Source organism: Sphaeramia orbicularis, chromosome 15, assembly GCF_902148855.1.
Source record: "Sphaeramia orbicularis chromosome 15, fSphaOr1.1, whole genome shotgun sequence".
Lineage (NCBI taxonomy): Eukaryota > Metazoa > Chordata > Actinopteri > Kurtiformes > Apogonidae > Sphaeramia > Sphaeramia orbicularis.
This window is the reverse complement of record NC_043971.1, coordinates 43,147,308-43,173,328: the sequence shown is the minus strand read 5'-3', so window position 1 is coordinate 43,173,328 and position 26,021 is coordinate 43,147,308. Positions and strand designations below refer to the sequence as shown.

The following is a 26,021-nucleotide window of genomic DNA, read 5'->3' as shown; positions in this document are numbered from 1 at the left end:
CCCCAGGCTAGGGGTTGCCAGATCCCGCATGAGCATCTACTACTAGCGTTTCCTCTAATCCTTGCCACCACACCATAAATTTCATACAAAAAAATCATCACCAGACTTATTCTACATAAGTCTTATATATAACAGGCCAGGACAAACGTCCTGCACACTCAAATGAAAGTTTGCGAAGATTCAGGAGATAGGGAAAAGGGAAATGAGCATTAGGTTTCACTTTTACTACCCGCCGCAGGATCGCTCTAACCCCCCACCACCACCACCGAACCACGGACGCCGAACTACCGACCCGCGCCCCCCCCCCCCCCACCGAACCATGTACACTGGACTACCGACCCCCCCACCGAACCACGGACACCGGACTACGGAACCCCCCCCTTCCGGACTACCGACCCCCCCCCCCCCCCCCCACCCGCGAACCACAGACGCCGAACTACCAACCGACACCACCACCACCCCACCCCCCCAACCACAGACATCGGACTACCGACGCTCCCCCCCCGACCGAATCACGGACGCCGAGCTACCGAACCCCCCCTTCGGATAACACACCGCTAAATGAACAGGTCACTTCCACAGAAAACACTGAACTACAAGGAGCTACCATGGCAAGAGACAAGTCCTACAGCAGTACCCGGTCTGTTCACCAGTCCCGGACCGGCAGTCTCTTCACCAGGGCCAGGAGAAGAGACTGCTGCCCGGCCCCGGGACAAGGGACCAGGTGAAGAGGCTGCGACCCCGGCTCTCAGTGGCTCTTACCGGTGGTCAGACTGAGGCAGGGCCGGCGTCAGTCTTCAAATCCTTCTCCTCTTTCAGTCGTCTCCATGTTTCTGAATCATCTTCTATACATCTCCTTGTTTATTTCTCACTTTGTCACGATGTATTTGGGAATAACAAGAGTCCTTTTAGGTTTAATAACGTCAGACATTTGTGATCAGAAATGTTCCAGCTGCAGCCCACGGGGATCTGGCAACCTGGATGCTGAAAGGCTTCTGACTCTGTGATTAGCAGACAGGTGATGGGCGGAGCCTCAGATCAAAACACACAATGTCAACATAAACATCATTTCAGGGCTGACACTGAGCTTTTCAACTGCAAATATTCTGGCTGGACTACTACTGTCAGTGATATCAGTATTTGAAATGGACATGATTCTTTCATGTCTGGTGACAGTCAAGGCAAATTTACAATTACTTAGAACATAATTCCTACATACTGCAGCTTTAAGAGTCTGCTAAAAACTTTCCTTTTTGATGAATCCGACTTTCAGGTCATCATCATACACTGTTTCTGCTATAAGTGTCATATCTCACATGTTGAGATATGATCCATATGTATGAGGTGATCTCAGGGTGATGGTGACGGAAGAACATAGAGAAGGATTTAAAGATCTGCATGTGTCTGATGACCTGCTGTTCAGTCACTGCTGATGTTGTGTTGTTAAAGAATGTGTTGACATCCACAGAGACAGGAAGAGGACTCCTGATCCTGAAGTGGACCCAGCATCCTGTTCTTTGTGTCAGGAGGTCCTGGGTGGTCCAGTCTGTAGCAGCTGTGGACACTGGTTCTGTAGACAGTGCATCACTTCATACTGGGACCAGTTTAGTTCATCAGGAGACTCGTCCTGTCCCCAGTGTCAAGAAACATCCAGAACCAGAACTGGACCACAGATAGACAACACTGTACAAAGTAAGACTGGACATGTATTTGGACACAATATCATATCTGAAAACATAACCTGTGTCCAACACTCACTAATTCTACGTCATAACCGGTCACATGTCACTTGACATGTTCTTATACAATGAAGTTCTTATTTTAGTCGAGGCCCAGAAAAGTGACTCTGATTCTGTGTAAATTCAAGATGTTAGATCAGGTCAGAAGTATTTGAACAGTGAAACACATTGAACATCTCAATGGATTTTAAATGAACATTCAACATGTGTTTAGAGGGCAGTCTGTCAGCTTTAATGAAGAGTTTTAGCAAAAAAAAATGGACTGAAATTACTACTGTTTGTGTCCGTTGTCCTGCTCAGATGTTCTATGTCCAAGTATGTGTTCTCCAACCTTTTGTCTAGTCACTTTGTGTCACTGTATATAAAATGTTTTGTTGTTCATTTCAGATAAACATAAGCTCAGTCTGAAGAGCAGATGTGAATGTGTGACTGAAGGAACTGATGAAGCAGGAAGTAGAATCCGTCTAAACCGGATCTACACTGAGCTCTACATCACAGAGGGACAGAGTGAAGACGTTAATACCCAACATGAGGTGAGGACGCTGGAGACAGTGTACAAGAAGAAGAAGATCATCTACGACAAACCAATCAGGTGTCAGGACATCTTCAAAGCCCTACGTGACCAACAGAAGCCCATCAGAGTGTGTCAAGTTAGGTAGAGGAGTAGGGCTCCTCGGGTTGACATGGGCATAAAGTGGGAACGTACGATCCAGGGTAAAGACAGTGATTAAATATAACATAATATTGACATGATGATTTGAGTTGATTTATTAAGTTGAATTTAAACTGATATAAGTATTGTAATCAATAAGTGTGATTAAGATGGAATAATGTTGATTCATTGAATGCAAAAGGGATGTGTTGAGACATGTTAGAGCAGAGCAGGGGCATGTCAGGACATGTTTTCATGAACACAGTAAGTGTTGCGCAATCAGAGAAGTGAGAGAAACAATCGGCTATCTGTCGCACCCAAAACTGGTCAAAACTGGAAAGAAAGGGAAGTTCCAACGGAGACATCTGGATATGACTCATCTGTCGATGAAGTCATCTGGGTGTAGCCGGGGGAAGTCTAAAGTTCTGTTAAAATCTAAAGTGCTATTATAGCATTTTCAGAAGTACGAGACGCTCCGAAGGAGAGGGTGTCCTACGTGTTCCACGTAGAGATTAGACTTAGAGCTATGCTCTTTTAGGACCAGAAAAGAGTGTGGCAGATTGGCTTCTAAGTTGTTAATCTTACTTCTCAAATAATGCTGGAGGTTTCACCAGATAGAGTAACTTTGCATCGATGAGTCGAGATTTGAAGACAAAGACCTATCTCATCTGTGAGACAACGGATCAAAGACTTTAAAGACAAGAATTGTCTTTTAAGAGACTTTTACCATCTTCACGGGGACATTGTCAACAAGGAAGCTGTTCACCGGAGTTTATTCGGTTTTTCCCTGTTTGGTCCGGACTGGAAAAGAAGAGGATTTTTATATTTCTAAATTCTTTTCCTTTTACCCAGCATTGGATTCATCAGTTTTGGCCAAACTGATGAGTTCTTCATCTAAATTGAATTAATTTTTTATTTTTTAGTGAAATTTGAACTTTCTCAAATTTTCCTTAAATTCGGAAACAGAGGTCTTTCCTTTTTCTTCCCTTGAAGACCTCAAGCAAGGCAACCATTTGGGACAATTTGGCAAGGACTCAAAGAACTGAACTGTGGGTTTAAAGATTACAACGTGGTCAGGGTCGAAGTAAGGAAAGTAGAAATCAGTTAAGGTTAATGATCCAGTTGATGATTTATAACTTAGAAGTTCAGTGGAGGATTATGTTATTGATTAATTGATTGATGATTTATGTGTATGCTTTGCTTTGCTAAATTTGCCTACAATAAATATATAAAAAGTATATTCTAAATTCTCCTTGATTTATTCCCGATGTGGTACATTATGTTGGTGAATGTAAAAGGTTAGGTTCATTGTGTGCATGACAACAAAGGTCCTGAAAATTTCTTAGCCTTAATCCACCTACCATTATTATGTCCCGAAAGCCTATTTTTCCTGGCTTTTAAATTATTACCTGTCATGTAACAAGTGCACTAATCCATGTGGAACAGCTACCAAAAACCAACTGGACTGGTATTATTACTGACCACAGAGTGGGTTTCTCCTGGCAGTTCTGGTATCAGAGTTAGCGGGGCAGAGGTTGGAATTAAAGGTAGTTAGAAGACAGGCGAGTGTTCCAAATTAAGTTCAGCTTAAGTAGTAATCTCAACGACTAGCGTTCTAGGGTAAGACCCTTGCCTAAGTAACGTGAGATCAGGACCCTATTTAAACGGAGAGCTGAGTCACGGTAGTACCGGAGGATTAACACGTGGCACCCCAGATGGGACTAGTTCCGAACGAAGAAAGGATTCGGGGTCCCGACAAAGAATAAACCGGTGGTCAGGAGACTACTGGTCGTGTGAGATCCCCGAAGGACTTCTGGGCGCGGCCTGGCGAAAGGCATTGTGATCCTGATGACACCAGGACCCAGAAGGGCGGGGCAGTTGAGAGGAGCATAACTGCCCCTTCCACGTACCAAGTCTGCGGAGAAGAGGCAGCAACGGGCGTGGCAGCAGCAGTCGCTGAGATCTTCGAGACTAGGGAGAAGCAGTCGACTCTGCGGAGAAACCCAACCAGCTGACACCTCTCCTCTCTTGCCCCGAGGTACTAAGGGGGTTAGGAGTGGTGCAGCCCGGCAATCGACAACGCAGAGATGGCAGAGGGGGGAGATCCTCGCCCCCCAAACACAGATCATCCACCAGAGAGAACCCCAGCGATGGAGGGACCGGGACCAGGGACGTCGGACCAGCAGAGCGGGGGACCCTCATCACCGGCAGCAGAACAGGGACATCCATCTGCATCGAGGACTGAGGAGCAACCGCCGCCGCAGCCGACACCTGACCCCACGCCATCGACGGGAGGAGGGGGCTCCAGAGAAGGTGCAGCGTCTACGCAGAGGGTCGAGGGGCAACCACCGCCACGGACGACATCCGAGCTTCACCCACTGCCGCCGGACGAAGGAGACCTGGGGGACCCTGCGGCGACATCGGATGAAGAGGACGACGCGGGATCCCAGAAGGAGAGCATCGGAGTCTACTTCCACATCATTCCGTGGGGACAAGGATGGAGGTTCTGGGACGACACCATCCGGGTCCATGTCTACGAGCGAAGTGGCCGTAGCTCGGTAGAAGACTGTATGACCAAGGTGTGTGATGATATTTCTCAGCGTGGAGAATACACCACACCTAAATTACGAGACAACATTGCTGTGAAGGTGGTGAGATCACCTGATACGGCCAGTACCAAGAAAGACATTAGAGACTGGATAGAATGGGCTATACGGGTTCTGCTTCCCGAGTCAGGTCCGTTTGAGGGAGCAGCAACCTTGATAAGTCCACAAAAGAATTTTGATTCAATTATAAAGATGCTTGCCAAAGAAGCCGGGCTCCAGAGGGTGACCATAAAGCAGAAGGTGAAAGCAGCCAATCGTTACCGAGACCACTACCAGTTGCTGGAGAAGCTGGCCCAATATCAAGACCATGTAATACAGCTAGACAACGACGGAGAAAGCTTGAGAAGCTATGCCACCGAGCTGAGGGATGGTGACTCTGAAGTCTCGTTCGAGTCGGCATCGGCAGAATGGGACGACATCTCTGAGCGCACGAGACTACCGCTAGAGCTGAATATGGAAACACCAAATTTGGCAAAGAAGGTACTCAACCAGTATAAACGGGGTGAAGGACTGTTTGAGGGGCAATCGGCACTACCCAAGCCAAGCTTCGGGAGCACGGGAATGCGGATGCCCCTCCATACCAGTGCCTTGCTTCAGCTGCCCAAGCAGGAGCACGAGCGCGGCCTGAAGGCTGTTTTTCCACCCAGCGGACGGGAGCCAATGCTGCCAGTCTTTGGAGGAACAGCGGAGGAGACGCGACGGTGTGTCGAATGGCTGCCCACTTTGCCACCCATGGACAGCGGGGTACCCAAGATAAGAAGCCCAGCAGGTTTGTTCCTGTATAATTATACAGGACAACCATGGGATCTGCAAGCCCATGGACTGGTTTTCATTGTAGGTGAAAACTATAAACCACGAGATAAGAAGTTTCGACATAATCTGCTAGAGAATGCTGGAAAAGACTACAGTGAAGAGTTAAAAGAAGTAAGAAAGACAAGTAAACCAACAAGAGATGGGACTTCCATTATGAGATTAACCAGCGGGGGGTCTACCGGCTATTACGGATTCATCCACGTCCCGTTGGAGCAGTGCAGCATCAACGATCGGCCGCAAAGATATAAAGAAATATTGGTCGACGCCCTAGGCCAGGCCCTGCAGTTTGCTAGTGAACAGCAATTCAGGAGAGTGGTGCTGCCGGTCGAGGGGCTACAGTCCGGAACATTCCCCTGGATGGAGGCTGAGGACGCGGCACTGAAAGCAGGGCAGATCCATCTCATGGGCCGGAACCTATGGTCCAACTTGAGAGAGGTGGTGATTGTCACTTCAGAGAAGCAGAGGCAGAAGTGGCAAACCATGGCCACCCAGAAGGTGATGGGGGCCGGGGATATGGAGGAAGCACCCCCAGAGCCAAAACCCACCCCGGGGCTATCAGTAACCATCTCAAAGCCCATGAGGGAAAGGAAGACTTCCACGCCGACATCCACGAGGGCGAGTGGGAGGACTGAACAGCCAGCTGAGGTAACCTTCGGGCACCCTGATCCATCGACAATCAGGGACCACCACCTGTCAACGATACCGCCGACAGGATCGGCAAAACCCACGTTTGGTACTCCATGGACGCCCCTACCAACGGGAATCACGGAGTTCCTGGACGCACCGACGGCCCCAGTACAACGAGGAGACCAACGAACACCCAGAAAATCGATTCAGCTGGAACAACCCCCGGCGGCCCCACCATCATCGCCAGCCAACTCAGCAGCACCGGAGGGAGCGGCACAGTCGGAGGAAGATGGGGAACTCTCGGGTGAAGACCCATCATCCGATCCCGAGAGTGAGACCTATGCCTCAGCCGCAGTGGATAATCCCACTCAGCTCAGGGACGTGAGGTATGGAAAAAGAAAGGGAAATAAAAAGAAGGTTCCCCTGCTCAATGTGTTCACAGCATCAGAAAGGCTGGCTAAGGACCCAACCATGGGGTTCTTAGAAACAAAAGATGGTAGAAAAGCATACGTCCCTGAGGCAGGCCAAACTGACCATGAAATCCCGCATGCATGGAGGGATTCATTGGAAGAAAAGTGGACACTGTCAGTTACAGCGAAGGGCAAGGAGTGGGCCAATTTTCTGATGGCTCCCTCCTACCCTTCCTTGAGAAACTGTACTGATCTGACTGACCCCTTCAGAGTGGGGTTCACGACAGTGGGGTACGATGTGATGCTTCGGTGCCTCAAGACAGCGGCAAAGAAACATGCTAAAATTACATTGGAAAAAGAGAGAACAGTGGTGTCCGGGAGCGATGATGAAGAGGAAGAGACGTTACAAGATCGACAAGGGGGTCTAGGAGCACAGCAGCCCGACCGACGGCTGGCGCCAGTCAGGTATGAGGAACCCCCATTGGGGAGAGTCCTGGAGCAGTCAACCATCGCAACAGGTCCAGCCATAGGGGAGCTGAAGAAGCTCAAGATGACAGTTCCCCCAAAGGAGCCAGGACAGTCTCTGCGAGAGTACCTGAAACAGACCTGGCTACTAGTGAGAGCTAATACTACAAACGAAGAAGCAAGGCGGTCGTGGCTGTCCAGCGTCACCCGAGAACCGCTCGAGCCCGACAGCACGGCGGAACAACATTACAAACGATTGGTCCTCGAAGAAGCGAATGACGAAGATGTACAAATTGAACGGGCCCGCGCTAAGTTGAACGAGGGACACACTCTCACCCAGGTTTGGCATAACCTGAGCAGAGCCCTGCCCAGTGAATGCAAGCTGCGGGTCCTGAAAAGACTCACGAAAGGGCTGAAGAATGAGATGGACTTCTACCTCCTAGATGCTGACACAATATCGGAGGGGCAAATCGGCGAAGTCGTGAAGAGATGGGATCTCAGAAGACGCTTCGAGGAGGAAAGACGAGCGGAGAGCCACCAACGCAGTCAACGTGGACCAGGAGAGCAGCCGACACCAAGACTGCCTCAACAGCCGCAGAGCAGAGCATCGAGACCACCACAGCAGTTTCAGCAGCAGCAGCGGATGCCGCCAAGGGGGCCACCAGGCAACCCTCCGCAAGGGAGCATTAGACCGCCGGGCCCACCAGCGGAACGACCCCAAAAAAGTAAAACTCCTTACATCCCTTATGAAGAATATCAGAAACTGACGCCTGAGCAGAGACGAGCCCTTCGAGAGTCCCGGGATGCCGGGGCTACCGGAGGGCAGCAGAAGTAATGGCAGACGGTCGGCGGGTCATTATGGAGCACGGTTACCAGGTCGGAGATGAGATCTACTCCAATGTGGATGGAGTACCCTATCTGGTAGATACCGGGGCACAGGTGTCGATGACCCGCAGAAACCTGACACCTAAAGGACACCTGAAAGTACAGTTGGCTGATGGGACTATCACCAGTATTCCTTATGGAATCTGGAAAGGGATTGTTTGGGCATTGGGAAAGTATGACCTGCTTTCCCTACATGACATGAAACTTTTATATGACAAGACTTTTCAACCTGAGAAGATCCAGTGTCGATTGCAGATTTTGAGTGCGAAGTTAATCCAATTGCATCGCGGAATAAGTGAACCGGCTGCAAGGACGTGGTACAAGCCAGTAAATGTCCCTGAGGTAACAGAGCAAAAGGTTGCCGAGTCTGACTTTTCTGAAACAGGAAAAGCCAGATTAAGAGACATCATTAACAGTGCCAAGGTAGCCCATTTCAAAAATGACTGTGGGGACTTAGGGGAGAAGTACGTACACGTAATAGAGGGTGGCGTGCACCCCCCAGTGCGACAGTACCCACTGAACCCTGAGGCGCTGAAAGAAATGGATTTGATAGTGAATGAACTGAGTTTTCTGGGGGTTATACGTGAAGAGCCTAACCCCATCACCAACAGCCCAATCCAAGCTGTTAAGAAACCAGAGTCGGCCGGAGGAGGATGGAGACCAGTCATCAACTTCAAAGCACTCAACCGGAGGACTGTGGCTAATAGAGCAAGCCTCATCAACCCACAAGGGACACTGAAAACCTTGAAATTGAAGCCCTTCAAATCCTGCATTGACTTGGCAAACGGGTTTTTCTCCTTGAGACTTGCCAAGGCTTCGCAGGCCAAAACCGCTTTTACCCATAAAGGACGAGCATACGTATGGACAAGACTGCCACAAGGGTTTAAGAATTCGCCTAATGTGTTCCAGTCAGCAGTAATGGACATCCTGGAAGGATTGGATGCCACGGTGTATATCGACGACGTGTTCATTGCCGATGACACCGAGGGAGAGCACCTGGAGAGACTGCGGAAGGTAGTAGAAAAACTACAGGCTGCAGGCTTGAAACTCAACTTAAAGAAATGTCAATTTGGAAAGCATCAAGTGAACTACTTGGGGTTTGAAATCTCCGACGACCTAGGTCTATCAGCAGACTACAGAAAGAAGATTGAGCAGGTTGAGCCGCCAGGTTCCCTGAATGAACTGCAAAGGATAATGGGACTTTTCAATTATGTAAGAGACCATGTTCCAGGCTACCAAAAGTATGCTAAACCCCTGTACGCCAAGCTCAGGAAAGTAGACGATCCACAAGGCCTGACGTGGATATGGACTGCTACAGACCAACAAAACCTGGAAGACCTGAGAAAAGCTATCCAGGGAGCTTCCAAGCTTGAGCCAAGAAGCCATACAGTGAGGTTAATAGCAGAAATCGCCTGTGAAGATGACAACACCATGGTGAGAGTCAGCAACGAGGGCGGTGGACTAGTGGCTCTTTGGAGCTATACTCTTACCCCGACGGAAACTAAATTTCCTCCGGAGGAGAGAGAGTTAGCTGTCCTGGCCCGCTATTGGAGCGCCTTGAAGGACTTGGCACAGGGACAGGATATTAGAGTCATCACCCAGAGTCAAGTTCATCGGTTCCTTCGGAAAGCTACTCTTGAAAGCACGAAAGCGACCAACGCCCGGTGGGGACGTTGGGAGGACATTTTACTGGACCCAGACTTAGAGATCGGCCCGGAGCGACCCGGACCATCGAAAGCTGCACCAGTACCGGGCAAGCCGGAGGAGCCAATAGAGTGGACACTCTATACAGATGGGTCCAAGAAGGGACCCGACCACGCAGCTTATTGGGGCTACATCCTCAAGCAAGGGGATAAAGAACGTGCCAGACAAAAGGAAAGGCGTCTGGTAGCGCCCAAGCAGGAGAAGTGACAGCCGTGTTAGAAGGGCTACTAGAGCTTGAGCGCCGAAAGATCAAACGGGCCAAGCTCATTTCTGACAGCCATTATTGTGTTCAAGCCTTATTGGAAGACCTCGCCATCTGGGAGGAGAATGGCTTTGAGACAGCAAAAGGAAAGAAAGTTGCGCATGATGATCTGTGGAAAAAGATTGCAGAACTGAGACTGAATATTGACCTTGTGGCGGTGCACCAAAGGGCACACACCAGAGAAGGTCCTCACTGGCAAGGGAACGACGAGGTGGATCGTTTCGTCCAGTTGAGAAAAGTTGTCGTTGTCGGTAAGGAAAAATGGGAGACTACACCCAGGGGGAAAGTCGTCCCGAGAGACTGCGTGGAGGGGGTGACGATGGCAGTGCATGAGGCACTAGGCCATGCGGGCGCTGACCCAACGCGCAGGGAACTGGAAGATCAGCAGCTCTGGATTCCGGGAGGTGAGGTGCGCCGAGTCCTGAGGAACTGTGAGTTGTGCTGTAGATACAACGCAGGACGGAGAGGACAGCGGAGCGGCGGTCTCACTATTAAAAGCACCATACCATGGGGATCAATCTGCATGGATGTGGCAGGACCCATGGGAGTGACAGGGGCGAAAGGTGAAAAGTACCTGCTGGTGCTGGTGGACTCTATGTCAGGCTTCGTGGTCACGAAGCCACTGAGACAAGCTAATGGAAATAGCGTGGTCGGCATGTTAGAAGCAACGTGTGCTTGCTTGGGAGTGCCAAAGGAGCTTAGGACGGACAATGGGACACATTTCAGAAATGCCACAGTAGACCGATGGTGTCGAGAAAAGGGGGTAATAAGGACGTATTCACCGCCCTACACACCGCAGGCGAACGGCGTGGCAGAAAGGACCATTGGGCTGGTGAAAAATTGGATTGGGAAGAATGCCAATGGAAAGGATTGGAGTACAAGGACCTGTGAGCTGGCGGAGACCCTGAACAACCGACGTCGGAAGGGAAGGCCCTCCCCCTCAGAGGAACTAAACCAACGCCCCTTCAGAGCAGAGAAAACTGGGAGGGACAATGAGCCAAGCCACCAGGAGTCAAACCCAAGTAACAGATTCAGTGTGGGACAACAAGTATGGCTTAAAGCTCAGTATCACCCAGCAGGGGCAGCGGTGAAAGCCAAGTACGATAGAAATGACATAGTAGTCAAGATATTAGATAGAAACACTGTACAGTTAAAGAAGTCCGGAATCCAAGGAATAGAGCAGCTGAAGCCAGTTTCTGGCTAAACGGATATTGGGGACTGGAAACCATGGCCAATAGCACACAAGGCCTACCACCCTTCGTTAGATTGGCCACTATTAAAGGGGTGGTTGTCACTAAACGCAGTACCAAAGGACTCTATGTAGGCAGAGCCCTAGAAACTTTGAAACAAGCAAGAAGATCAACACTTTTACAAGAACCTGAGCACATACAATGGACTAAGTTGATAAATAGTTGTGTGGTGTGCTTGAGACCCACCACATTAACAGTGCTATGGACTGGCCCGGGAAGACACAAGCCGGTGCGGTTCCAAGAGGATGCCAGAGAGCTTAAAGAACAGCACCCTAAACCAGTGAAAGTTTTGGATGCACATGTATGCGGAAAATGTCGGATGACAATGTTGCCACGGATCAGATTCATCGCCGTGTGGGTGGTGAATGAGATTGCGGGGGAGGATAACCACTGCCATTGCCGATGGGATGGAGAAAGGTTGCTGGACTGTAATGACTGCAGACTCCTGAAGCGAGCAGGACGCATGGTCCAAGCAGCGGAAGCTGACGGATGGCAAGTGCGGCGTTTCTTGGACCCCATCGAGTCCCTGCAGCCACCAAAAGAACCTCCCGAGTCATCCGGAGCCGAAAGCAGCCGAATGGAAGGACAGAGAAAAAGATGGAGAGGGGTCGTGCGCAGTAACTGGATTCCTGGTTGGGGCATACCTGGGGAATCACCTGAGCCAGGGGCTTTTCCAGTCTACCCGGCTTTTAGGGTACTCGTGGATGGACCGTTAACCAGAAATGAGGCCCAACTAATCCTGAGTGATGCACCAGATCCAGGAGCATCAGGGGGTGGAACGGGAGATAGGAACACTGATTCACAGTGGGAGCTCACAACGTGGAGTCACCTCATAGAAGGAATCTATGAGGATAAAGACGTTCCACTACAGGACTCGGGGGAAGTCCCAGGGGAAGATGGCCTGAGGCGGACCGGACTGCATTGCTGGGCCACAGCACTGGACCAGTACGGGAATTCCCTAGCCAAAATCAAGACGAAAACTCGAAAATTCCTGGTTTCACCAGAAGATTTTCGAGGAGGGGGAGTCCCACCAGGCCCAGGCGAAGTGACATCCAGAGTGGCCACGCCTCCTCATCCAGAGCAGACGATTGCAGTAGAGCTGACGGTACAAGCAGTGGTGGTTCCACTGAAGGGGGTATATTCGGTGGGAGCTGACATACGGTTGGCAGCGGAGGACCCAGGGAATCCGAGAGAGCAGAGAAAGATAAAGAAGAAGAGCTTTTGGCATAAGTTAGGGGGTATAGCCTTGAGGAAACAATCAACCCTCAAGGGAGAAAAAGAGTAAGTCATCACAGCAGTAAGAAAAGAACTGTAAATATTGTAAATAATTATGGAGATAATGAAGCTGAGAAGACAATGTTCGCAAGAACTAGCATTCCCCCTAAGAAAAGAATTTATTATCCCTGACTTGGGATATCTCAAGACTCTGTCCAAAAAGAAAAGAAGACACGAACAAGAAAAATGGTGACGAGGAACCTGAACCAACAGAGGAGCAGCGCACCCTACCAGACCAGCTGAGGAACCTGTCTATGGTCCTGGAGCAACGGATCAAGACCTGCATCGAGACCAAGGCAAGGCAGCTGGACCCGTGTTTATGGAACATGGGCCCCATCACCTGCGATGGAGAATCTTACCTGGTCGTGAGTCAAGTATATGAATCAACTCCTGGCTATGAGATGACTCCCCCGGATGCGGAGAGCATCTACATCGAGGACTGGCTGAACAAGACTCTGCCGTGGGTATGGGAAAGAAGGGTGACCCACTTCAGGCTCGCAGGGGTCACACAGACATATCCAGGTTGGGTGGCGGGCCCCTATCACACGCAGATGTATATTCAAAGGTTACCCAAGCCCGAGGACTTGTGGTCCGTCCCTAAAGGAGATTTTGCTAAAATCGACCGATGTGCGGTGAGGAGGATGTATGACGGACTACATGGTCGAGACTATGAGTTTGAGCCCACCAAGTCCTACGGTTGGGCTTCGCCAAGATGTGATATTTGGCAAGTGGATGCCTGGAGTTCGGGTGGTTGGACCTACAACTGCACGAGACATCTGCAGAAAGGGACCCTCAAAGGAATCCTGGAGCAGTGGCCATTGGTGTGGATACAGCCAGATACTTCACGCCCATGGTGGGGGTTACAAGAAGCAGAGCTGAGGGCCTGGGTACTGCCGTGCCTGGGATTGACAAAGAATTATTGGGTGAAGTATCAGTATGTGGCAACTGTCTACTCAGCGGCAGATGGAATCGCCGACTGGTTCGACTGGACGGGGCTGAGGCCAGCAGTGACCCTGTCGCCACGTCCTTGGAAGATGAGATGTGACCGGACCAATACAACCTGTCACATAGAGCTGGCGCGAAGACCATGTGGCCAGCTCACAAAGTGGAAAGAATCCTGTGATGGATGGTACCGTGGTGCACCGGAGTCATTCCAACAAGGGACAAATTGGACCCTGACAGACATACACCTGACAGACGACCTGACCAAGGTCCGGCTGAAGCAAAGGAGATGGATCCGGAAGTCGCTCCGCTGGTTACAAAGCTGTAAAAGAGCCTTGAAGGGAATTATGGTAACAAGAACCAACCCAACTGGAAGTGTGATTCCCCCAGTTAATCAAGCTGAGATGACCAGGCTGGAGGGACATGCTTTCAGACAAGGTCTGTGTGAAGGAAAAGAAGTAGAAGGCTTTGAATGGGTTGGGCCCAACAAGATGTACAATAAGGGGACGTGTGAAGAACCACAAGAACACTGGCAGCAGTGTAATGGACATGATTGTTCAATAGCAGAGCTGTATGGGAAGGCCCTAGCTGATGGAGTTATGGAAGTCCCCAAAGAGGTCCTTGGCGTGGTCGAGTCGGTGGTGGAGACGCTGTCGGACGAAGTGATTTGGATGTTGAAGAAGATAATACCATATCTTCTAATAGGACTGGGAGCTGTCATCCTGATCTCAGTCCTACCGGGGCTGATTAGACTGGTGGCGGGACAATGGCGTAGGAGGAGGTGCGACGCTGGATCCCTACCTTCACCATCTTTAGACACCGAGCTCCACCCCCTCACCAGGAAATCAGACCCCTCATACAGGCCTAACTGGTATTAAAACAAGGCCTGAGACTCTGACTCTTTGAGAAGGCAAAAGTCTGGCTGAGTGAAGTAGAAGAGAAGATGGAAAAGGAAATTATTATGAGCAACCTGACCCAGAACACGAGTAGACCTACTCCAGGAAAAGAACCCTGCAGTGGACTGTTCGAGTTCGTTGCCTTACAGTTCATCTGGGCCCTGTATTGCTGCACTGGGCGCTGGAACATCAACCAAGGCCTAAGGGTCTTGAGCTTCCTGGAGGGCGTCATCCATGTGTTGGTCGACAACCTATGGAGAGGTAGACTGGTGTACACCACTTCATGGTTTGCCACTTTCTGGGTTGGAAGATTAAGGATTAAGAGCAGCCCAGTGGGGATAGCAAGACTGGTCATCTTCTTGACTTGGTTGCTGACGGACTCTATCGCCATTTGGGTCCCAGCCGTTTATTGGTGGAACGTGGTAATGGAGTGCCTGGTGATGGTAGGATTGATATCATACCAGTTCACCCAGATCAACAGAAGACGAAGAAGGCAAGAGGCCGGATGGGGGACACAGTTGGCGTGGCTGTGTGTTTGGGGACCTGGATGGGTCATCCTTGATGGACTTTGTCTTTTAGAATTTATCTCCAACCTACCCCTTATAGTTTGGTATGTCTTCTATGGGCAACTCTTCCCTGCCAAGCCACAGAGAAAGGCCAGAAGTCAAGCGAGAGGGATTTACCTTGGTCAAAATCCCCCATTAGAATTACGGGAAACCTACCACCATTATGAGAATATGAGGGTTCTTTAAGAAGATTGAAAGCCAGCCAGAACCAGCCTTCGACAAGATGAAGAGAATGCTATGCTAAGCAAACGCCATATATTCAAGAAAGTGCAGAATATCTAAAGAATAACAGAGGAAATAATCAAAAAACCAGTTAAAAATTAAAGTGAAAAGCAGGGCAAAAGAGGAAGTAAGAAGCCACCGCCCCAGGAAGAGAGGGCGGGGCTAGAGCAGTATAAAACGGCAGCGCCGAGTTAGGGCGCGGCATTTCGACCCGTGACCACCGTGAGTAGAGGCAAATATGGCGGAAGGCAATACAACTTGGGTTTCCTTTACCCCTGTGGGCGATGGAAACGTAAGTACAGACCTTGTTACCCCTCATAATGGGACCAGAGAGCAGGAGGCTCCTGCCATCGGGCTGACTAAGCTGGATCTCTGGATCCTTGAGGGAATTTGGCTTCTGTACTGCTGCCTTGGGAACTGGTCGCTGCGACAACCGCTACGAATCTTGGCCGTAGTTTTGGGGGCTGTGAAGTGCATTGCTACCAACCTTTTCCAAAAGCAATTGGACATAACCCTGTCATGGTTCGTAACTTACTTACTAGGAAGGGTGAGATTGTCCAGTGGGAAGTTTGACCAAATTGCTGCCGTAGCCCTGGTGATCTGGATGATCACGGATACGGTAGCAATATTTCTTAGAGCAGCAAGATGGATCGACCTCGCATTAGAGGCCATTGCTGTTATCACCCTGTTAGCTTACCACTTCGTGCTGGCCATGGCCTTGCAGCCAAAAGGAAGGGCTATTTGGTTGCGTAGGATTTGTGCCGTGGTAGTATGGGGGGTAGGTTGGGGGATTCTTGCAATCCTGCACTGGTTGGTAGATGGGGGCACTGTCCTCATTATGGCCTGGTTCATGTTGTATGCTTCCTTGTTCCCCAGGGAGCGCGTGACAAATTGTGGAGCGACACCTCCACCCAAGTTGAGATCGCCGATAATGAGTCTTCTAGCTCAGAGACGCGTAATGAGAGAATAGCCTCGAAACAGGAGAGAGATAGTTGTGTTGCGACAAGCCTGCATTAAAAATAGAGAAAAATAGAAAAATCTTGTAACCATAATCATCATTATGTTTTAATAGGGAGATCTCAAATGTGGCAAGTGCCGAAAATCCCTTGCTCAGGCAAAGTGGCTGTGGGATACGAACGAGGGGCGGCAATGTGCTACCTGCTACTCCCGAGACCCACATGCCTGTTCGGCACGAGGCCTCATATCTGATGTAAATCATGCTGGATTTTTCCCCACGGTGCCGTCTACCATCATAGCCTTGATGGAGGTGACCGGGCGTGCCACCTGGTGTTCCCTTCAGCTGAGAGATATGCTGACGGGTACCCGAGTGATCTGGGACGTGGACTACACCCCAGTCTACGTCAAGAGATGGCAGTTCCCGGGAGGATCGACCTACACGACCCACGCCCCAGATGGACGATGGCTGCTGGTCGGAGGATTCATCCCAGATCCGGTTTCAAGGGAACCACCGCCACCTCCACCGGCCACACCAACCCAAGATGAACGTCGTGAAGCATCAGAGACCATGGATCCGGCAGATGAACCGCCAACGTTGCAGATAGAGCCGATCCTGTTGGAAACATCAGCGGAGGAGCAGGAGGAAATGAACAGGGTGCTCGAGGTGGCAGAGCAACGTCTCCATGAGCGGGAAGCTGAGTTGGAGCGGATAACACAGCGAGCTGCACAGCAGGAACAACCGGGGCTTCCAGAACTGGAGCGACAGTTGGAGGAGCTTCAGGCGGCCCAGGAGGTGCCACCATCCGATCATCCCGACCTGTTGCAGCTGTTGGCTCCGCCGGATTCCGTCAGGTCTGACACAACCCAGCTGATGTGGTCCCCGATCGCACCGGATACCCCGGAGTGATAAGTATAACCCGGGAGCCCTAGACCTCTAGGAGGGGGTGTCAAGTTAGGTAGAGGAGTAGGGCTCCTCGGGTTGACATGGGCATAAAGTGGGAACGTACGATCCAGGGTAAAGACAGTGATTAAATATAACATAATATTGACATGATGATTTGAGTTGATTTATTAAGTTGAATTTAAACTGATATAAGTATTGTAATCAATAAGTGTGATTAAGATGGAATAATGTTGATTCATTGAATGCAAAAGGGATGTGTTGAGACATGTTAGAGCAGAGCAGGGGCATGTCAGGACATGTTTTCATGAACACAGTAAGTGTTGCGCAATCAGAGAAGTGAGAGAAACAATCGGCTATCTGTCGCACCCAAAACTGGTCAAAACTGGAAAGAAAGGGAAGTTCCAACGGAGACATCTGGATATGACTCATCTGTCGATGAAGTCATCTGGGTGTAGCCGGGGGAAGTCTAAAGTTCTGTTAAAATCTAAAGTGCTATTATAGCATTTTCAGAAGTACGAGACGCTCCGAAGGAGAGGGTGTCCTACGTGTTCCACGTAGAGATTAGACTTAGAGCTATGCTCTTTTAGGACCAGAAAAGAGTGTGGCAGATTGGCTTCTAAGTTGTTAATCTTACTTCTCAAATAATGCTGGAGGTTTCACCAGATAGAGTAACTTTGCATCGATGAGTCGAGATTTGAAGACAAAGACCTATCTCATCTGTGAGACAACGGATCAAAGACTTTAAAGACAAGAATTGTCTTTTAAGAGACTTTTACCATCTTCACGGGGACATTGTCAACAAGGAAGCTGTTCACCGGAGTTTATTCGGTTTTTCCCTGTTTGGTCCGGACTGGAAAAGAAGAGGATTTTTATATTTCTAAATTCTTTTTCCTTTTACCCAGCATTGGATTCATCAGTTTTGGCCAAACTGATGAGTTCTTCATCTAAATTGAATTAATTTTTTATTTTTTAGTGAAATTTGAACTTTCTCAAATTTTCCTTAAATTCGGAAACAGAGGTCTTTCCTTTTTCTTCCCTTGAAGACCTCAAGCAAGGCAACCATTTGGGACAATTTGGCAAGGACTCAAAGAACTGAACTGTGGGTTTAAAGATTACAACGTGGTCAGGGTCGAAGTAAGGAAAGTAGAAATCAGTTAAGGTTAATGATCCAGTTGATGATTTATAACTTAGAAGTTCAGTGGAGGATTATGTTATTGATTAATTGATTGATGATTTATGTGTATGCTTTGCTTTGCTAAATTTGCCTACAATAAATATATAAAAAGTATATTCTAAATTCTCCTTGATTTATTCCCGATGTGGTACATTATGTTGGTGAATGTAAAAGGTTAGGTTCATTGTGTGCATGACAACAAAGGTCCTGAAAATTTCTTAGCCTTAATCCACCTACCATTATTATGTCCCGAAAGCCTATTTTTCCTGGCTTTTAAATTATTACCTGTCATGTAACAAGTGCACTAATCCATGTGGAACAGCTACCAAAAACCAACTGGACTGGTATTATTACTGACCACAGAGTGGGTTTCTCCTGGCAGTTCTGGTATCAGAGTTAGCGGGGCAGAGGTTGGAATTAAAGGTAGTTAGAAGACAGGCGAGTGTTCCAAATTAAGTTCAGCTTAAGTAGTAATCTCAACGACTAGCGTTCTAGGGTAAGACCCTTGCCTAAGTAACGTGAGATCAGGACCCTATTTAAACGGAGAGCTGAGTCACGGTAGTACCGGAGGATTAACAAGTGGTTCTGACCAGCGGCGTCGCTGGAGTTGGAAAAACCTTCTCGGTGCTGAAGTTCACTCTGGACTGGGCAGAGGGTTTAGCAAACCAGGACATCAGTCTAGTGGTTCTGCTTTCATTCAGAGAGCTGAACCTGATCAGAGATGAGCAGTACAGTCTGCAGGCGCTGCTCCATCTTTTCCATCCAACATTACAGAAGCTCACAGCAGAGCAGATCAGTGTCTGCAAACTTCTGTTCATCTTCGACGGCCTGGATGAAAGCAGACTTTCACTGGATTTCCACAACTGTGAGGTTGTTTCAGACATCACACAGAAGAAACCAGTTAATGTACTGTTGACCAACGTCATCAAGGGGAACCTGCTTCCATCAGCTCTCATCTGGATAACTTCCAGACCTGCAGCAGCCAATCAGATCCCTCCTTCACTTATTGACAGGGTAACAGAAGTTCAAGGATTCACCACTGATGACCAGAAGGAAAAGTACTTTAGGAGGAGATCCAGTGATAAAGATCTGTCCAACACAATCATCTCACACATCAAGAAATCCATCAGCCTTCACATCATGTGTCAAATCCCAGTCTTCTGCTGGATCAGTTATACAGTTCTGGAGCACATGTTGACTTCAGACCAGAGTGGAGAGTTACCCAAGACCCTGACAGACCTGTACTCACACTTCATCATGGTCCAGACAAAGAGGAAGAAGAAGTACCAAGAAGGACATGAGATCAGTCCAGAGAAGCTGAAGGAGGTCGACAGTGAAGTTCTTCTGAAGTTGGGTAGATTGGCATTTGAACAGCTGATACAGGGAAACATTATATTTTACAAAGAAGACCTGAAGCAGTGTGGTCTGGATGTCACAGAGGCCTTGGTTTACTCAGGAGTTTGTACAGAGATCTTCAAAACAGAGAGCGTTATCTTCAAGAAGACAGTCTACAGCTTTGTTCATCTGAGCATTCAGGAGTTTCTGGCTGCAGTCTACATCTACCACTGTTACACCAGCAACAACACAGAAATATTAATGGAGTTTCTGGGAAATGAGGAGAAGAAGAAGACGAAGGAGGAAGAAGAAGAAAGAGAAGAAGAAGAAGAAAAAGAAGAACAAAAAGAAGAAGAAGAGGAGGAGGGGGAAGAAGAGGAAGACGATGAAGAATCACCACTAAGTATTTTCCTGAGAAAAGCCATGGAAAAATCCCTCAAAAGTGAAAATGGTCACCTGGACCTGTTCATTCGTTTCCTTCATGGCCTCTGTCTAGAGTCCAACCAAAGAGTTTTAGGAGATCTACTGGGTCGAACAGAGATCAGTCCAGAAACAATAGACACAGTCACTGACAACCTGAAGGAGATGAACACTAAGGATGTCTCTCCTGACAGAAGCATCAACATCTTCCACTGTCTGATAGAGATGAACGACCGAACAGTCCAACAGGAGATCCAAGAGTTCCTGAAGTCAGACAACAGATCAGAGAAAGAACTCTCTGAGATCCAGTCTTCAGCTCTGGCCGACATGCTGCAGATGTCTGAGGAGGTTCTGGATGAGTTGGACCTGAAGAAGTACAACACATCAGATGAGGGACGACTGAGACTGATTCCAGCTGTGAGGAAAGGCAGAAAGGCTACGTAAGAACTGATGAGGATATTAATATTATTCATCTGTGAGATTTTGTCACTTCTTAAACATCTTTTTTTTTTTTTGTAGGCTTTCTAAATGTGAATTATTAGAGACTCACTGTGAAATCGTGGCCTCAGCTCTGAAGTCCAATCCTTCCCATCTGACATACCTGGATCTCAGGATGAAGGATGACCTGCATGATTCAGGAGTGAAGATACTTTGTGCTGGGCTTCAGAGTCCAAACTGCAAACTGGAGACTCTAAGGTCAGTTCACTGTCTACAGATATTTAAGGTCTTTGGTTTTTCAGTTTCCTGTGTTTTCTTTGCCACTGTAAACAGTGAAGATACAGTGGGGCAAAAAAGTATTTAGTCAGCCACTGATTTTGCAAGTTCTCCTACTTAGAAAGATGAGAGAGGTCTGTAATTTTCATCAGAGGTGCACTTCAACTATGAGAGACAAAATGAGAAAAAAAAATTCAGGAAATCACATTGTAGGATTTTAAGAATTTATTTGTAAATTATGGTGGAAAATTGTAGCATAGCCACAGAATGTGGGTACAGGATGTTTTGTTTTATTTACCTGTATTCCTGGTATCTCTGTATGACCCTAATAAGGGGTATGTCTGAGTGCACGTGGAACAGAATGCTCATTAGGGGGGTGGTGCAGGTGTGTCGGGGGGAAAGAAAAAAGGAGACCGACGGAACAGGCTCGAGGTGTCTACGAGAGACTCGGGCTATCGGGTCCCCGTTTCTGTTAAAAAGAAAAAAGAAAACTCTAGGACCACCGGGAAGAAGTCCACGGTGAGATCTTTTAATAGACTACGTACTTTAACTGCCTAATGAAAGGAGCAGTGACGTCCAGCTGTGTCTGGGAAACTTTTCATTTGGATTACAGACTATTTCCCTTTAGGTTATTTTCGTTGCCTTTGGATTACGTGACTGTGAACTATTTCTCAGTGCATTACCCCTTTTCCTTTGGATTGTACGGTGCGACAACAAGGATAAAGAACTGTGTACACCGTGAGCAGCAACAGGTTTGAACTGAGACTAATGGGGGGGTTTGAGCTGTAATCAGCGTGGGGGTTTATGGTTTGCGTTTGATCCTGTTTTTCGTTGACTGACAAATCTTTAACAGTAAATGGCATGAGGCCGCACTGCATATTGGTTTGGATTTGGATTAACTGTTTTATTACAAACAACTGAAAGCATATTCTCTTTATTACCTTTACTCTTAACACCCTCTTGTCGTAGATTAGTAACCGGGGCTCTTAGGGGTCGAGTGTTACAAAATAAGTATTTGGTCAATAACAAAAGTTCAACTCAATACTTTGTAACATAACTTTTGTTGGCAATGACAGAGGTCAAACGCTTCCTGTAAGTCTTTACCAGGTTTGCACACACTGTAGCTGGTATTTTGGCCCATTCCTCCATGCAGATCTCCTCTAGAGCAGTAATGTTTTGGGGCTGTCGCTGGGCAACACGGACTTTCAACTCCCTCCACAAATTCTCTATGGGGTTGAGGTCTGGAGTCTGGCTAGGCCACTCCAGGACCTTGAAATGCTTTTTACGAAGCCAGTCCTTCGTTGCCCAAGTGGTGTGTTTGGGATCATTGTCATGATGGAAGACCCAGCCACGTTCCATCTTCAATGCTCTCACTGATGAAAGGAGGTTTTGGCTTAAAATCTCACGATAACGTGGCCCCATTCATTCTTCCTTTAACACGGATCAGTCATCCTGTCCCCTTTGCAGAAAAACAGCCCTAAAGCATGAGGTTTCCACCCCCCATGCTTCACAGAAGGTATGGTGTTCTTGGGATGCAACTCAGCATTCTTCTTCCTCCAAACACGACGAGTTGAGTTTTTACCTGAAAGTTCTATTTTGGTGTCATCTGACCACATGATATTTTCCCAATCATCTTCTGGATCATCTATATGCTCTCTGGCAAACGGGCCTGGACATGTACTGGCTTAAGCAGGGGGACACGCCTGCCGCTGCAGGTTTTGGTCCCTCTGGGCATAGTGTGTTACTGATGGTAGCCTTTGTTACTTTTGTCCCAGCTTTCTGCAGGTCATTCATCAGGGGCCTCATGTATAAAGACTTCATGTATAAAGATTTCATACTGAAACCTGGCGTACGCCCAAATCCAGAAAAGTCCGAACGCACAAAAAAATCCAGATGTATAAAACTGAGCGTATGCCCGAATCCAAGTACATTTCCTTTATACATCTCAATCAGCGTGGATTTGAGCGCATATGTTGGAGTACCTGACTCCTCCCTCTCCATGCCCACATTTAAATATACAAATTAGTATAAACGGGGTCTGCAGGTGGGATTCCCTCTGGGATTCCCCTGTCTGCATGATCAGATGACATCAAGGTGGACGCGAAGCGGAGGTCAAAACAGGCGGAAGAAGAAAAGAGACGAACTGAGACTGTTTGAGCAGAAAGTTGACAATATTTTGGGTGACACTGTTCTCACAGGGCTGACGCGGATCACCCCCAAGGTAAATATGTATTTAGTATTAGTGTTACTCACACATTAGTTCATTCTACGGGTCATACACAGTCTGATCACAGCCAAACAAGATAAAGGTTCATGCATAATCATGCCAGGATATCAAAGAGGAAATCAAAGACTTTGAATCATGTTTAATCACTCAAATTATTATTTTCCAACAATGAGACAGAAGACGGTCAGACGCAGTATCATCCTCCTGTCACAGAGGCTTCTGTTGACTCCTCGGCGTTAGCCGGTCCTCCGGTCCGCCACAGCCCACTGCTGATGCCCGTCCGACGGGTGTCCAGAACACCAGCATGGGTCCATGCTGACCCGAGTCACATTAGGACATAGTGAGGACAATCGGCGGAGTCAATGAGCAACTGGACCGACTAATAAATGTTCTCACAGACATGAACACTACATTAAATGCATTTATCAACCAGTGAATTTTGGGTCCTTGTCTCTTTATATGGTTGTTGCTTAATGTCCTCCCGGGCAGGATTGGCATTGATGGATCCAGGGTCTGGTTGGTTCTGGGTCTGGTGGTGGATGTGCTGCTCTGGCAGTAGGATGACGTGCCGGTGTGTTCATTGTTCATCTGTGTATCTCCGATGTGCCCATCAGTCGGAGGAATGACCTTTTTCACATTATTAACAGTTTCCCAGTGTCACCTCTAAGTGTCGCCAAAGGTTCCAAAGCCCTAGAAACGTGCGTATGCCAGCTATGGAGTTGGCGTGAAGGACCGCACATTTCCACGGTCATTTCACTCTTTATACATCTGAACGTGAGTGTGGAAAAAGGCGTACGCCAGGTTTGTGTGCGTACGCATGCTTTATACGTGAGGCCCCAGGTCCCTCCATGTAATTCTGGGATTTTTGCTCACCGTTCTCATGATCATTTTGACCCCACTGGATGAGATCTTGCGTGGGGTCCCAGATCAAAGGAGATTATCAATGGTCTTGTATGTCTTCCATTTTCTTACAGTTGCTCCCACAGTTGATTTATTCACACCAGCCTACTTGCCTATTGTAGATTCACTCTTCCCAGCCTGGTGCAGGTCTACAATTTTCTTCCTGGTGTCCTTGGACAGCTCTTTGGTCTTGGCCATGGTTGAGTTTGGAGTCTGACTGTTTGAGGCTGTGGACAGGTGTCTTTTATACAGATAACCAGTTCAAACAGGTGCCATTAATACAGGTAACGAGTGGAGGACAGAAGAGCTTCTTAAAAAAGAAGTTACAGGTCTGTGAGAGCCAGAAATCTTGCTTGTTTGTGGGTGACCAAATACTTATTTTCCACCATAATTTACAAATAAATTCTTTAAAAATCCTACAGTGTGATTTCCTGGATTTTTTTTTTCTCATTTTGTCTCTCAATGTTGAAGTTTACCTCTGATGAAAATTACAGACCTCTCTCATCTTTCTAAGTAGGAGAACTTGCAAAATCAGTGGCTGACTAAATACTTTTTTGCCCCACTGTAAGTGCCAATCCACAAGAATGTGTTTGAGTAAATTCCAGCATCGGAAGTGCTGTGATCAGAACAGGTCGATAAACCACCTGTGTTCTGGATTTGACTGTTTTAGTTGTGTTGCTTTTAGCTGGATATCTGCAAACCCATGAGTGGAAGGAAACAGTGTTCTGGGACATGATGAACGTGGAATATGGAAATGGAACTCTGCTGGTTTTACATGAAAAATCTATAATTGTTCTATCTTAGATGGAATTCTACAGACATCTAAATGTAGATACACAACTCAGAGTGGTTGTAGTTACTGTTACCATTATAATTATCACCATGATTGTTACTGTTTGTATTGTTACTTCCTTGTGAGGGTCTTCACCACCTTCTTCTTTCTTGCCCCCCCCCCCAAAGTCAGGTCCAGCATCGAAATGTGGTTCAACAAAACTCATAATAAGGACAGTGGAATATCAAGGGGAGCATCATATACTTTATGAAGTTACCCTTGGCAAAGCAAATTTGTTCAGCACCAAACGGCAGCCAGACTACCATTCTGCTGTTAGGATGGGTTAACCCTTTATAGTTCACTCATTAAAATACTCTGGAATTCGAAATTTCAACCTTAGTGTGTTATTGGAGGACAAAACAAGACTTTGTTACTTTTTTGAAATTAATCTTTCCAAATTTTTTATTGTTATGCTGAAAATCAAGATCAATGAAGTTACCACATCTGGTTCCTTGCCCATAAGTGGCAAAAAGAAAATCCAAGAAGTATTTATAAAAAACATGAGAAAAACACATGTAATGTGAAAGGAACATGTGTTTTAGAAACATAGGCCAACATAAGTGCTGATCCAGACACCTGTCCACATCCACATTATTCCTTTGAACATCATTCCTTACATTAGTACCATTACTTCATGGTACCTAACAAAGCAGGTACACTTACTGTTCATGCAGAGGTGGACCTTACAGACCCTGTAGACCACATTGGACCTGAGATTGTTGGCTCATTGTCCTCGCTGGAACTGATGCTGTCACTTTAATGTAATGTGTGCGGAAATGACCAAAAATAGTGCACAATAAAGGGTTAAACCTAAACCTGATCACATCTGTACTAAACTACATCTATTCTTTACTCAGGTTTGATTCTGGCAGTTTGTCAGAGATCGGTTGTTCTTCTCTGGCCTCGGTTCTGAAGTCCAATCCCAACCATCTCCGAAAACTGGATCTGAGCTGGAACGTCCTGAAGGATGAAGGAGTGAAGAAACTTTGTGCTGGATTTCAGAGTTCAAACTGCCGACTGGAGACTCTGAGGTCAGTTCACTGTCTCATTTTACCAGAAAACAGTCACAAATTCCATCTGGTTTGGACCGCAAATAATAAACAACTGAAAAGAAGAAAAACACTTGTTACACATATGTCATCTCCACTATTTCACAGAAATTCACAGAAATGAAATGACCACCATCCCCACAATATAATCACTGCTATGGTAACAGCTGGAATAAAACAGTAACACAGAAACTC

General features: G+C 47.6%; 1 protein-coding gene across 3 annotated transcripts in view; it reads left to right on the top strand.

Annotated features, from left to right (window-relative positions):
- Nucleotides 1–26,021, top strand: part of LOC115434684 (NACHT, LRR and PYD domains-containing protein 3-like) — a 45,195-nt gene that overhangs the window by 7,805 nt on the left and 11,369 nt on the right. For all 3 annotated transcript variants that reach the window (XM_030156763.1, XM_030156762.1, XM_030156764.1), the window contains 5 exons: nucleotides 1,469–1,692; nucleotides 2,127–2,380; nucleotides 18,929–20,544; nucleotides 20,624–20,800; nucleotides 25,635–25,808. In XM_030156763.1, coding sequence (XP_030012623.1) covers nucleotides 1,469–1,692; nucleotides 2,127–2,380; nucleotides 18,929–20,544; nucleotides 20,624–20,800; nucleotides 25,635–25,808 — 2,445 coding nt within the window. The remainder of the gene's footprint in view (nucleotides 1–1,468; nucleotides 1,693–2,126; nucleotides 2,381–18,928; nucleotides 20,545–20,623; nucleotides 20,801–25,634; nucleotides 25,809–26,021) is intronic.